Source organism: Hesperophylax consimilis, chromosome 7 (genome assembly GCF_061612785.1).
Source record: "Hesperophylax consimilis isolate HC1 chromosome 7, BYU_Hcon_1.0, whole genome shotgun sequence".
In the NCBI taxonomy this organism is placed as follows: domain Eukaryota; kingdom Metazoa; phylum Arthropoda; class Insecta; order Trichoptera; family Limnephilidae; genus Hesperophylax; species Hesperophylax consimilis.
In genome coordinates, this window is record NC_142842.1 from 39631917 (window position 1) to 39647449 (window position 15533).

The following is a 15533-nucleotide window of genomic DNA, read 5'->3' on the forward strand; positions in this document are numbered from 1 at the left end:
ACCACACGTGCAACCAGACCGGCGGACAGTGCCCTTGCAAGGACGGTGTTACGGGTCTCACCTGCAACAGGTGTGCTCGCGGCTACCAACAGAGCAGATCCCATATCGCGCCGTGTGTCAGTGAGTAGCCCTTACGTATTACGTACCCTAATGTTACCAGAATAAACACGAGCTGCAACCACACGTGCAACCAGACCAGCGGACAGTGCCCCTGCAAGCACCGCGCCTACAACGTTACTACTATTTATTCTTCTTCGTAACACATTTTACTATAAAATAAACTAAACTAAATAAACTAAACCTCCAGAAACTATTTCAGACCTACATTCAATGTCTCAATTCAAGTCTAGGTCAGATAGCAAGTAAATTTTTGTTGGCACTCAAAACTAATCAAACACCTGTAACCAGGAGTCTTGTATTCATTTACCTTCATTAATTTAACGAGAATGCACATCAACCGAACATGAAATACGTTACTACTAGAGTTTAGGTAACTTCTGCAACCAATCAACTTTCTCTAAGAAAACTCATCATGCTTATTTACTAACTACCTATCAGAGTAGGCAGAGCAAATGGACTATCAAACAGCTCTGTCTTTGCACACACTTATAGCTTCACTCACACTCTTACATACCCTGCTTATTTATAAAACTGTTTTGAGACTTGTGTTAGAAAACCAAATTAGCCGATCTTCGCTGGAATGACCTAATTGCGCATTCAACGACGAAACCAACCAAAAGTTTCTGGAGGGTCAAAATACTGCGATGGGCTGAACATGAATGTATCACGATTGCCAGATGACATGAAGTCTACTCAATCAAATGAGCGTCGCAGTAGAAGTGATTAACTGACTTTAAGGAAGACGATTAACAACGTAGCAGTTGATGAACAAGTGCAACTGGAAGACATACAAAACCTACAACCACACCAGAACTGAAATTATATTTGCCACCGGATCTACAAGGTAACTTTGAATACTGCTACCAACGCCTGAAACCAGATCTTAAACCAGATTTTCAACCGTCTAACTCTGTTGACTTTATCTCCTCTTTCTAAGCAATTATGTTTATTTCAAAGGCTGGCTTCAGAGGTTTCAATTCTCCCAACAAGCTTTTTCAAAAATTACATAATTCTAACTCAATAGGTAGTAATAACTCATAAGGCGTCATCTTTAAATTAAGCCAGTTAATGATGGCTCTAAATGTGAAAGCATTTCTACCAAACGATGCATTTTATCTCGTTGTTTTCTTTCCACCCAAATCTTCCCGACAGCGGCCAAGATAGTGTCACTTCTTAACTCTGATTAATTACCGAGAATCAGAGAAGACAAACGTTGCGTATTTTTCTATTTCTCCTCCATTACTTTTTTTAAATTAAAATTAAATTATTTTTTCAAAACTCGGCAGTTAATTTATCACCGATCCTTCGTTGAATTCCTTCGCATAATTAAAACTCTCCCTGGAAACAAATAATGGAAAGGATTAACAATGGAGGAGTTTGTGTTAATAACTGAGAAGGGGGTGGAAAGGGTTGGAAAATTTCCCAATTAGCTAAACGATGATATTTAAAGAATTTTTTTGAAATAAAGGAATTCTACGGTAGTAAAAAAGACACTGAATATATAATAAATGCACACCTTCAAATAGATTTGAATTCCTTGTAGATACGAGAAATGAATTTTTAAATGAAATGAAATGTAGTTTTAATTTACTGTAGCGTATTTGTATGGTGAACCAACGGACAGGACACTGTAGTAATGAAGGGCATACTATGGCAACAATTTTTTAATTAATAATTAACAAAAGTAACATTATTTGACTATTTTCAATCGATCTACGGGGGGGGCAAGTGCCCCCCCTTGCCCCCCCCCCCCACGGCGGGCGCCCATGCTTGACATCGTATATCGCCGTCTTATTTAATTTTGAAGTTTTAATTTGAGGCCCAGAATGACAAAAATTTATAATCACGAAACTTGTTCTTTTATTCGTTATAAATATTATTATAAATATTACATATTTCGGTAAAAATGAGAGGACTTAAAAATTTTCATAATTATTTATGTGACAAGTTTCTAAACGATTTAAAAATTTCAATCACTCAAGTTCTCTTTCAAGTATTGAAAAAACTGTTCAATTTGTTCATCTTACTATAATAATTTTCCAAAAACAGTAGTTACTTGTGAGTAAGTTTATGAATGACAGAAATAAAAATATATATTTGTAGACTTACCGCAAACAAGTAATTGAACGTGTACACATTTGAAATGTAAATTCCATCATAAACACGCTTTTGCCGCCAGAACGATTTATATCAGTCATTAGGGGCAGCAAAACTTAGCCGAGAACCACTTTCAAGATGTTATATTATGCTATTTTATGAGTGATAAATGCTCTTCCATTTATTATATTTCCTTGTCGTTTGTCAAATCATTTGTTTCCTAATTTGGACCCTTTGAACCCGCCCTAAACGTTCAGATTGAGTAAGTCAAAGAAATAAAAAATGCAAAACGAAAATTAGGTTGCCAGTAGAAAATTTTTGGGCTTTGAGTTTTCCAGTATTTTCCTCCTAATTGCCCGAAAACCCCATTTCCATACCAAGTCCTACTTCATCATATACAAGTCCATTCGGGTTTAATGCTCGACATTATTCTGAAAAACGTTTTGTGCTTTCTTTAATGGTTTTAATATTTCGTATGTCGGTTAGCGTTTGAATTTCATTATGATAATATAATATTTGAACGTGGCGTTTTACTTTATTATTTTGCAAAACATTTTCTCTAAGGAGTTTGTAACTTGATTTCAATCGTACTGTGCCATAAATTCAATAATAACGTTAATGTGTTTTCTTTGTATATTGACAAAACAATAATTGATATTTGGCTTTTTCACATTTTATTAGCTTTGTTAGAGCACTTCGTTTTAACCATAAAATGTATGTAATTAGTTAATATAATATATGTAAGTGCCTGTTATTTTACTTCTTAACCAATTTGTTTGTTTTTCTCCCGCCCTAAAATTGAGTATTCCCAGAACGTATTTCATTATGATTCTATGATAGTAAATAAGTAAATATTTTATTGATTTCTGGTGTTATTTCACATATTTTGAATTGAAAACTACATCAGAGAACCAGTTAACTGCTTTAACGTGCAGGTTTGCTTGAGAGCACATTCAATTGAAGATCACAGTAAAAGTTCCACTTCAGTTCATTCCGCTGCATTTGTAAAAATCAATTTGTCCGATTCCTTTTATTGTTCTATTTCGTGCCATTTCCTGCCGAGTACTAAAGCCTCCAGCAGGAAGTAACACGACAAATGAACCGGAAGTCCTCGTAATTTGACATTCCGGATGTCACAGGATGACATTTCATTACTCTCCTATTATCCTGAGAAATCTTGCGACTGTGGCGGGTAAATCCCCGAAGTCTTCTATTTCTTTTCTCGTTTCTTAATGGATCTTCAGTTTCGTAAAATGGTAAGGAAAAAGGAAAAAAAAGTAGAATATTCAATTACAATATCATTATACGGGTAAAGCTCTTCTTCCATTTATGTGTCAACCCAATTCACCTCGAAGATTAAATTACTAAAATAAAAGTTAGTACCTATTCTGCCCATCCGAACTAATATGGCAATGGGTTATACATTTGATATAATTTTACAGGCGCAGGTGAGTCGAAATAAGGTTTTTAAATCGATTTGGCTAAGTATATTGCAGGTGTTACCTAGAATAAGTTTCCACTCAACTTGGCATTTTCTTTTTACCACTATTCCATCACTGTTCCACTATTATGAATGATTATAAATTAATTAAGACGCAATACAATTTTTAATTAATTTCTATGGCAAAGTTTGTACACGATGTTAGTATAAAGCATTGTATAAGAATAAATTCAATGTTTTCAGTCCTCATCACCTATAGTATCGATTAGATCGATCTATTTTAGTATTTCTTCTAGTCTCTATGTTGTCTGTTTCTACCTATTTTATTGTAATGTAATTAATGAAGTACCATAAATAAATCACCCAAAAACCTGTTGTAAATTATTCCATAAAATAGAATTTTCATGAAAATGAAAACTGAAAGCTCTTATTTTGTATAGCTATATATATTAGTACTTTATAATTCACACTTGATTAATCTAATATTATAACTAACACGTGTTTAATCTAATATTATAACTCACACTCACACTTAATCTAATATTATAACTCACACTCATAGTTCATCTAATATTATAACTCACACGTGCTTATTCTAATAGTCGAGGATGTGGATGATTTCTATTTAATTTTTGTATTGATTTGTTGTTTATATGTATGTATGTTATTTAAAAAAACAACCCCTAACCTTTTTCTGTTTTGTTTATTTGCAGAGATCCCAAAAGTGATTCAGGCTGTGCAGGCCATGGAGGCTGTAGAGGCGCCGCCTGCCCGCGGTAAGTAAGTGCACCCCATTCATCATTCACTACAACCACTTCACTGCTTTATTCCTCCACAACTAACTAACAACCCCCTGTCAAGTCCCGCGGGTACAGATTCTGCGACTGATATAACAAATTCACAAACGTTTAAATAGGTAAAGACAATAATTAAATACGATTTATTCGTTCCACGTGTTTTATTATATGGCAGAATGTCTTTCATTTGAATTCCTTATTCATTAGACCAAAATATTGGTTAGGAATACTTTCAGATGCCTTACCAAAGCAGTCAGCTCCAGAGCACCCTGGTCAAGTAATTAGACTCCCTTTTCATTTACTTTTATGTATGTATTAGGTAAAAGGGTTATAGAATTGCAATATTGTGTATTGTGCATTCATTTTACTATGAAAACTCTATTAAGTTTAATTTCAAATTACAGTTGAGTTTCCGCAAGGTGACGACCGAATATTGTTATATCACAACATTATCTCACGATCCTTCTAATATGATTTGCTTCCATTATTTCATATGTATTTTATGGTAATCCAGTTTCTTTATTAGAATGTATAGCTGTTAATTACCTTATTTATTTTTTAACGCTTTGAATTAGTACACATTATCATCATCACACCTAATAATGTTACCATCGTCATGGGTATTTAAACAGTAAATTTCGTAATGAATTTAAAGGGCATGGGATATCCAAAAATTGGCATTCGTGTAAAACTATTTAATATTTCAGCTCGCTGTCCTGAAAACTTCCCTGGAACTGACCCTGGAAGTTACCAACGAACCATCTATTTTTTATATGTATTATTTTCATTTTCGATTCAATACCATCCATCGGCATGCCATTATTTATATTCATTGGTGATATCTTCATGCGCATCAACTATTATTAGAAGTTATTTTAAAAAAGTTAGTTATAAATTAGACTTCCCAGAAAATCATGATTACAATCACTGAATAATACATTCAGATTCAGAGATCATTAAAATAACAAAGTCTAAAAAACAAAGATAAAGTTCAAAAATGGTAATATGATTAAAAAATATCATTTCGACGGTTTTGTGTGGGTTTAGCATTTATCTGAAGACACCCTCAGTATCACTCTGCTGGCAGACATTGATACAACACTTTTGCGTTCAACTGAAGACACTCTCAGTGTCACTCTGCTGGCAGACATTGATACAACACTTTTGCGTTCAACTGAAGACACTCTCAGTGTCACTCTGCTGGCAGACATTCATACAACACTTTTGCGTTCAACTGAAGACACTCTCAGTGTCACTCTGCTGGCAGACATTGATACAACACTTTTGCGTTCAACTGAAGACACTCTCAGTGTCACTCTGCTGGTAGACATTGATACAACACTTTTGCGTTCAACTGAAGACACTCTCAGTGTCACTCTGCTGGCAGACATTGATACAACACTTTTGCGTTCAACTGAAGACACTCTCAGTGTCACTCTGCTGGCAGACATTCATACAACACTTTTGCGTTCAACTGAAGACACTCTCAGTGTCACTCTGCTGGCAGACATTGATACAACACTTTTGCGTTCAACTGAAGACACTCTCAGTGTCACTCTGCTGTTAGACAATGGTAAACGGAATAAATAAAACGGATATTTTTTACTCAAAAAGTTTGAAGAAAAGCTAATTGCCATGAAATGGAAGAATTTTAAAGAAATTATTTTTTTCAGATGATATTTCATAATTTTTTTCCGCTATAAAATTGACGTAGGTTTTTTTGCTTTTGTTCTGGATAACCGCGTAAATCGGAAAAAGTCACGATTCTTCCCTTGTTTGTTACTAAGAAATTAATCCTGATCATGTCAGGATTCAGGAATTGATTAATTTCTCATTTCGACCGATTTCATACAGCTTGCGTTGTTTTGATGACATTGTTTTCATTTATTTATTTATCAATTAAACCGTCAAAGTTTAATCTGTATTCCTGTGATTTGAGAGTTTTTTTCTGTAAAACATCATCGGAACCGCAAGGAAAACTTGGATTTTCAAAATCTTAAATTATTGCGTTTTATTATGTAAACTTACTCATTATTCAAAGTGAGAAGTATTGGACCAATCTCCATTCGACAATAGAGCGGTCCGAAACGGAAAACGTTTTTTTTAAATAAAAAATACAATGTGGTTTCTGTATTTCTTAATTAAAGTTAGTTTTTTAGATAGGAAACAAATAAACATTGGATGAAATAAACTAATCTTCACATTAAATATAACCAAATAATAATAATCACAACTACCTTACCTTCGTTTATCGTATGAAAATTCTAAAAAAACGATTTTTATCAAAAGGAGTGTGCGTTCTTGCCAAACGACAAATATTCACTGTCATGGCGTCGGTAGTGATGTGGTACACCGATTGTGAGAGTATTGGCGCATTGTAGGGGTAATTTTCGGAAATATTCAATTCATCCGCTTTACCTGGTACACTCGCTTTGCCTGGGTCTCCCCTAGATCACTAACTAACTAACTAACTAACCATCACGCCGTTTCCCCGCAGGGGTAGGCAGAGAGAACGGACCGCCAAACAAATCGGTCTTGGCACACACTCCTTGCCTTATTCAGATTTATGCATCGTCTCATACATACTCTTGACATGGCCCAACTCAAGTATCTGATTCACTTGGTCGTGCCATGTCTTCATCGGGCGTCCCCGACTTCTGCTACCATTCACATTTGCATCGTATATTCTCCTTATACTCCTTTCATCGCTCATTCGCTCTACATGCCCAAACCATCTAAGCGTCCCTTTCTTGATCTTAAATAATTAGATCAGCCTTGCACTCTTTGCGGATCTTCACCTTCCTCACAAGATCATACATGGTTTTACCACACATACGCCTCAGGGATCTCATATCAACAGCATTCAATCTACTTTCATCCTTTCTTTGCCAGTTCCATGCCTCACATCCATATATCAGGGTAGGTACCAGCACTCCATTGTGGACTGCTAACTTCGCTTCTTTGGACAATTTTTTGTTAGCGCCAACAGCGTTCAGTCCTCCATTAATGGAGTTACCTGCATTTACTCTTCTTTCAATATCTCTGTCAGCCTTCCCATCTCTCGTAAACATGCTTCCTAAATACACAAACTCATCCACCTGTTATGTCTGTGTTGGTATGTTGTGTTTGGTAGCGATTAACAATAATACAGAAAATAACACAACAAATCAAATGACAACAAAGCGGAATGGAAGTTATTGGTTATCATTGAACAATATATTCTTATTAAATGCTGGATTTTTAATTGGATTTGTAGCTTCATTTTTTTCAATTTCTTAAGGGACAAAACTCTTTAACAAAAAAAAAACTCATTTATCAAAGTGAAATATTCTATAGAATTTTGCTTCGGCGCAGTCAATTTTTTTGACTTCAGTTAAACAAAAAATGTCGTGCATGTTTTTCAAGCGCAATGTATTAGAAAACGGACATCTAGAACAACGACATATAATATTTTTTTGTTATTTTCTTACCCAGGAGAATTTGAAGAAAGCAGAAAAGGAAATAGGAAAAATTATTAAGAAAGCTTGATAAGAAAGAATAATAAAAGAAGCCACGGTTCCCGGCGGGATACGGACTGTGTGTTGAGTGCTTAATTAATTTGTAAGTAGGACCCGAGAGAGGTCTAGAACATAACTTCCATAATATCTTATTTCACTTCTTACGCAAGTGTCCTTCACCGGGAAAACATTTATTTATTTTTATTCAATTCGAACAATAATAAGGTAAAATATTTGTTACTATTAAATAAAATACTATACCTATATTTTTTTTTAATGCTATTACTCATGGAGGTCTTCAACCATGTTTACTGTTTTAATTATACTTTTATTATGTAGTTTCAGGTGTTAGTCGCGATTCAATAATAATTGCCCCAGAAAATAACTGTATATTTTTCTTCGAAATTCAATAAAAATTTGTCAATGACTTCTTTAACATTAGTTCCTCACAGGAGACCCCAAGGAAAATAATTTTCCTCGTTTTTAACGAAAGGAAGGAGAGAAAGTTCTCGAATGAAAAATATATAAGGGTCGGTAGGCATCTGGGGGCCAGTGTGTCCAGGAGAAACGGACGTGTGAATTCATCCCTCTCACTGCGGCGCAAAGCGATGTGCCGAAAGTGCCCCGTCAAAGAGGTCAAAAAGCCTCCCTCGACCAGTCTCTCCCGATCCGTCCCGCCACGCAGTATATGGACAAATGCATCCGCCGCTTAGACCTAGATAAACCTCGCCCCACGAACATGGGCCCCGGTGCTAAGTCATCAAACGTGGCGAACCACTTTGGTGACCAATGGCAGAGGTGTTGGTTTTCCAATAAATGGGTATCGGGGCGGCGGTACCCAAATCCACCTCCTAAATTTCCCCAGTTGACTTTCATACATAAGTGATGATTTAATAATTAGGTCGGGTAGTTATTTAAGAGGCAGTCTCTGTGTAATGTATCCGGTGGAGAGAGAGGTGAGATTCACTTTGAGAGTTGGTAGAGCAGCCGAGGTCCATAGCGCAAGTATGGCGGTAATTCTGCTTATTGAGCTTAACAATAACTATTTTAGAGGCAGTTTCTTTGTGATACATCCGGTGGGGTTGAGAGAGATGAGATTCACTTTGAGATTTGGTAGAGCAGTCGCTTAAAGTTAAAAATATAGTCAAAAGTCTGTGGTTTTTAGCCAAAATGCAATATCAATCCTACAATAATTATAATATCCCGTTATTTTTAATATTTAGTAAAATATTAAGGTTAATACACACCCAAATCCAAATCGAATAAGTTGATGAAGCCGGTACCACCAACACGCAGACAGACGTACCGTTTAATTTCGCGAACACAAATAATTTTAACAGTTTTCCATCTTATTCAATTTCCTCCAACCGAAAAGCTTTCCATGGACAAATGCCATAGAGAAGGTTGGTTTGTATACATCTTGCAACAGTATTGCCAGTACCTAATTGGTTTTGGAACCGGGAATGCCGGGGAACTTTGGAACGTACCGACTAACGTTTAAAGAAAAAAGGGGGGAAAGTCTTTGGAAACTTGACTAGTATCCGGTTTTCAGAATTTACGGCTTAAGCTATAATATGGCTTAACTATAATATTTACTATTAATATATTTTTTAAATGTGTAACATAAGTATTAAACTTTAAAAAATTTACTGCGCTAAAACACAATTCGAAGTAAACAAAAAGATTCACGAGTCATCGAACTACGGTAGTGGATAGTCGTGCTCTGTGTTTGACGAATTGCCTACCTGCTGTCGCGGACTTCGTACAGATAAGAAATTATTGTTACATTTTTGTTTTCTATTATTTGTTTGTTATATTTAGGTTTTGATAAATTCGTGTGTACAGTCAATCAAATAGACTGTATTATTGTTTTTTTTTGTTAATTAATTTATAAATATGGAGGAAGATGAAGATCGACCTCCTGACCCCGAGTCCATATTTAATATTGGAGATGGGTATGAATCGGATGTTTCTATATTACTCCCTTCCAGAAAACGAAGACCATCGCTCTGTCTTAATGTACCACCCAAAATTAAACCTTCGCAATCCGATGAAACCTCAAACCCTAAAGAAATTCGTAAGGATACCATATTATCAGAATCTAAAAATACTGAACTAAGTTATTCCCCATCCTCCTCGGCTCCATTCATTGTCAATGTCCAAAGTACTGAACAAGGAAAAATTATTCATCCTCTGGATTTCGGGAAATTCATTTTTAGTTCAAAAAACAATAACCTTGGCATAGTTAACGGATCTATTAAGCCGGAAGGCCGCTATAAGTTATCCCTAGAATTTAAATCCGCAAACTTTGCAAATGAATTTGTCCAAAAAATTGATACGCTTTCACTCCACAAATTTAAAGCTTATATTCCAACTTACAACCTTACTAGAATGGGCCGAGTGAGAGGTATACCAACCGATCTCTCAGAATCTGAAATTGTTGATGCACTTAATGATTTTCAAGTGACCCCTAAGGTTTTAAAAGCACGTAGATTAAATTACAAAGATACATCTAATGGAACCACTACATGGAAACCCTCACAATCGGTTGTTATTACTTTTGAAGGCCAAACTTTGCCATCTCGGGTATTTATTTATTACAACGCACTCCCTGTGGAAGTATATAAATTCCCGACGATACAGTGTTTTAACTGCTGCCGTTTCGGACACTCTAAACCCATATGTCGTTCCCCTCCACGTTGTTTTCATTGCGGAGAGGACCACCTCTTTGATCTTTGCCAAAAATCATCGAATGATCCACGTTGCATTAACTGCAAGGGAAATCATACAGCGGTTAGTGTGGCCTGTCCAGAATTGACCAGACAAAGGAATATTAAACAATCAATGGCTTCAGACAACATTTCCTATTTCCAGGCATCAAAATTATTCCCACCTGCAATAAAATCGTTTGCAGAGGTAACATCTACCTCAATTCCTTGCAATCTATCTTACTCTAAATCTCCTCCATCATCTTCTCACAGGGAAACAATTTTTATACCACTAAAACCAAAACCAAAATTTATTGCTTCTATTGATAAAAATCAACATAATGATATTTTGTTTAACCCAAATGGGAATTATAAATCTCAGACACTCAATGGGAGTGCTTTAAATAGTTCCCAATCTTCCCCTAATTTAGGGAAAGTGGTGAATGAAAATTCTGCTTTCATTCAGACTTTAATTACCCTCTTAATTTCTATTCTTTCAAACAACAATAATATACCGTCCAACGCTGCCGATTGCATTAAATCTTTATTATCCTGTCTTCCTAATGTCTCCGAAACTGAACAGAATTCTTCAGTGGAATATCAGAAGTCTAATCTGTAATAAATTTGAACTTGTAAAATTACTCGATGAACATGAAATTTCAGTTGCCGCTATTTCTGAAACGTGGTTTAAACCCTCGTATCTATTTAAGATTTCGGGATATAATTGTCTTAGACATGATAGACTGGATAGTAAAGGTGGCGCTGCCTTAATCATCCATGACTCTATCCCTTTCAAACCAATCATGTTTCATACTCTCTCTAACAATTTTCAGATAGTAGCAGCTGTTGTATGTGATATTACAATACTATCAATATATGTCCCTCCCTCCACTATTTTTGATGAAAACGAATGGTCATCATTTATGTCTCAGATCCGTCCCCCGTATATGTTACTGGGTGACTTTAACGCTCATTCTACCTCTTGGGGTAGTGAATTAACGAATCGTTCTGGCCGTAATCTTTTAGATTTTATTGATTCCCATAATTTATGTATTTTAAACGATGGATCTCCAACCCGATTCACCCCCCCTCAACAAAGGAAAAGTGTTGTTGATTTATCTCTCTGTTCATCTTCGGTGATACGTAAATGTTCTTGGAACATACTTAAAGACCCCCTTTCCAGTGATCATTTCCCTATTATAATCCTCTTTCACTATCTAACCACCTCGCATTCCTTTACAATTAACAATAATTTTAAATTTAAAACGAAAGATGCGAACTGGAGATTTTTTTTTCTGTATTAGACTCTCTTGTTCACTCTGTAAAATCTTCTCTTGGGAACATCAGAACACAATGTGAATTATTTCCTAGTATAGTTATAAAAGCAGCAGAAAAATCCATTCCAAAGCGTAAAGTTAACATTAAAACTAAACATTCGACTCCGTGGTGGGACGAAGAATGCACTCGTGCTGTTAACTCTAGAAAAGAAGCAGTTTCCATTTACCGCAAATGCATGTCTTTTGAAAATTTCTTATCAGTGAAACGCGTCCAATCAGAAACTAAACGTATTTTGAAAAATAAAAAGCGGTCTGGATGGCGAAAATTTTGTGAAAACTTGTCTCCTGAAACTCCCCAGTCAACTGTTTGGACTAATTTAAAAAAATTCGGTTTGTCATATGCTCCGGAGCGTACCAAACATATTCCGGAGGAAATTATTATAGGTTTTGCTGATAAGATTGCCCCTCCTTCAGTTGCCAGATGTGAAGAAATGCCCTCTTTTATTTCATATCCATCTCACTCTAACTGGCTAGACTCTCCTTTCTTAGTTAGTGAACTAAAACGAGTAATTAAATCTCTTTCTGACTCTTCTCCGGGTCCTGATGGAATATTATATAGCTTCTTTAAAGCATTCTCCGACATGTCGGTTGAATATTTCTTATCCTTAATTAATAACATGTTTGAAACAGGATTTATTCCGGATGTCTGGAAAGTTCAAAAAATCCTCCCGGTTTTAAAACCAGGGAAAAATCCGTCCGAAGTCTCATCCTATCGTCCTATTGCTCTTTCGTCGTGTTTAATTAAAGTAGTGGAACATTTGATAAAGAACAGATTAGAATGGTTTGTTGAAAATCACAGTATTATCCCTCCTAATCAATACGGCTTTCGGAAAAAGAAATCTACTATGGATAATTTAAGTTTGTTAACCACAGATATCCGTATTTCTCAATCCCTTAACTCTTGTACATTGGCCACATTTCTAGATCTTTCTTCAGCTTACGACGATGTATTAATTGATGTTTTGAAGGAAAAATTAATTAAAATAAAAATCCCTATAAAATTAGTTCAATTTATTATCAACTTGCTAACAGACAGATCCATTATTATCCACTCTTCCTCAAACATATTGAAGCGCAAACTTTGGAAAGGGCTACCCCAGGGGTCTGTAATCAGTCCATTATTATTTAATATTTATATGAGTGATTTAGACATTGTAATCCCTTCGTCTATTAAGCGACTTTATTTTGCGGACGATTTTCTCATATATTTATCTCACAAAAATTTATCGCATGCTGCGAAGGAATTAAATTTGGCCTTACATAATATTAAAGTTTGGATGTTGACAAATGGAATGAATTTAGCTACCTCTAAAACCAAGGTAGTGGCTTTTACTCGCAAAAGAAAACTGCCTCACTTCACAGTCTCTTTTGATAATTTCCCCCTTCAAATCGTTAAGCAAATAAAATTTCTTGGCCTGCTTTAGGACCATAAGCTTTCCTGGCTCCCGCATATTCAGAACGTTTCTGCTAAGTGTGAAAAGGGGCTTAATATGATGCGAGCTGTTTCCAGAGTATGGTGGGGATCCCATCCGACTACTCTAAAACTAATGTATAATTCCCTCGTTCGAAGTCACTTAAATTATGGCACATTTCTTTTCGACCCACTTCCTAAATATCTGGATAAAAAACTTGAAAGAATCCAATCAAAAGGGCTCAGAATGATTATTGGGGCAATGCAATCTTCTCCAATTAATACTCTTCAGATAGAATGTGTAGATCCTCCCTTATTTTTGAGAAGACAATACCTCGCGGATAGATATATCTTCAAAGCGTTATCTTTATCGCGTCACTCATTGGAACAGAGTCTCGATCGTTTGTTCAGTATTTTGAATAACAGAAAGAGGATAATAGATAGAGATCGGTTCCCTCTCTTATTAAAAAGTTTTCTATCATTTAGATCTCTGTCTTCTAACCTTCAAAATCTACAAGATGATCCAATCCTTCCTATTTACAGTACCCCGTTTAATGCTATTAATTTTATCCCAAACGTAATAATTTCTGACTTCCGGACTAACATTTTATCATCAGCTAATAACTTTCAAAATGTTGAAGAACATTTTAAAAACTTTATATTTTCAAAGTTTCCTGGATTTTCCCTCATATACACAGATGGTTCCAAATCCGACCACAAAGAATGTGGCGCATCGGTATATATTCCTGAATTCAATGTTAATCTGTCTTATAAATTGCCTAAAGAAATTTCCATATTTACTGCAGAATGCTTCGCAATTGAACAAGCTTTAATTCAAATCCAACTCCTCAATATTCGTCGAGCCTTACTGTGTACTGACTCTTTAAGTGCAGTATTAAAAATTTCCTCTAATATCGTTCGATGTCCAGAAGACTATCTTATTTGTAATATTAAAAACATCCTCGATTCTTTTTAAACGAATCTATGTTTGAGACAATACTGGTTTGGGTGCCTGGCCATCTAGGAATTGAGGGTAACGAGCAAGCTGATTCTCTCGCTAAACTTGGAACTATATCTGGTTCTATTCCTTTAGATTTTAAAATTCCTGTCTCTGACGTCTTCTCTATTCTTAAATCCAACATGTCTCGTTCCTGGGAAGAAAATTGGACAATCACGAAAACTCAAACTGGATCTTTCTATGCTGGAATACAAAATCATATTCCAAGTAAACCCTGGTTCCGCGGGATAAAAAAGTCCAAAAGATTTATTTCCTGTATCTCGAGAATGAGAATTGGCCACTGCTCTATTGCAACTCATTTGTTTAAAATTCGGGTACTCGAAAGTTCATTATGCCAGTGTGGTGTGGAGGATGAGACTCTTGACCATGTCTTCTTCAATTGTAAAAACCATTCTTCTTTCAAGGGCATGTATCGATTGCTTATTAAAATCACCCACCAGTCTCCCCTTAGTATTCCATATTTGCTGTCTCTCAACAACTCTCGCGTATATTCTATTCTTTATAAGTTTATAGATTTGAATGACTTTAATATATGATATGTCCAGTCCCCTTATAGATAATTCACATCAGTTTAACCATATATCTTAACCCAATCGGCACAAAGCACTCTCTTTAGGGTGAATTGCCTAATACAAAAAAAAAAAAAAAAAGATTCACACCTTTCCGAACAATCAATACCACCACTGAAATTTTTATTATAAATATATGTGTACTAACATTCTGAGTAAAACTTCATTTAAGTTCTTTAGTGTCACAGTGGATCAATAAGTAGTCTCAAAAATAGAGTAAAAAAATTGACATATATAAAAAGCTATTCTAGACAAACAACGGCAAGAACCTGATTTGCTTTTTGTCAATCCATAATTCAATGTGGTATAGTGATTAAGAATAAAATTCGTACAGTCTATACAAATTGCATAGAATAAAAAACAAATTAAAACAATCTTTCAAAAATCACGTGTGTTAATTTATAATTAGAATGTTAAGTTTTGAATTCTATCTGCGAATTCATTTAACTTTGATTTGTACGTATAAAGACATCCACTTAACTTTGATTTCTTCACATAAAGACATCCACTTTGACGAATTCTCCATAATACACAAACA

The 15533-nt window shown here is 35.3% G+C and overlaps 1 protein-coding gene across 1 annotated transcript in view; it reads left to right on the top strand.

Annotated features, from left to right (window-relative positions):
- LOC149422747 (netrin-1-like) overlaps positions 1-15533 on the top strand; it is a 446444-nt gene that overhangs the window by 397925 nt on the left and 32986 nt on the right. Inside the window, exon 4 of the mRNA XM_089633494.1 lies at positions 4372-4434. Within this exon, the coding sequence (XP_089489620.1) occupies positions 4372-4434 (63 nt within the window). The remainder of the gene's footprint in view (positions 1-4371; positions 4435-15533) is intronic.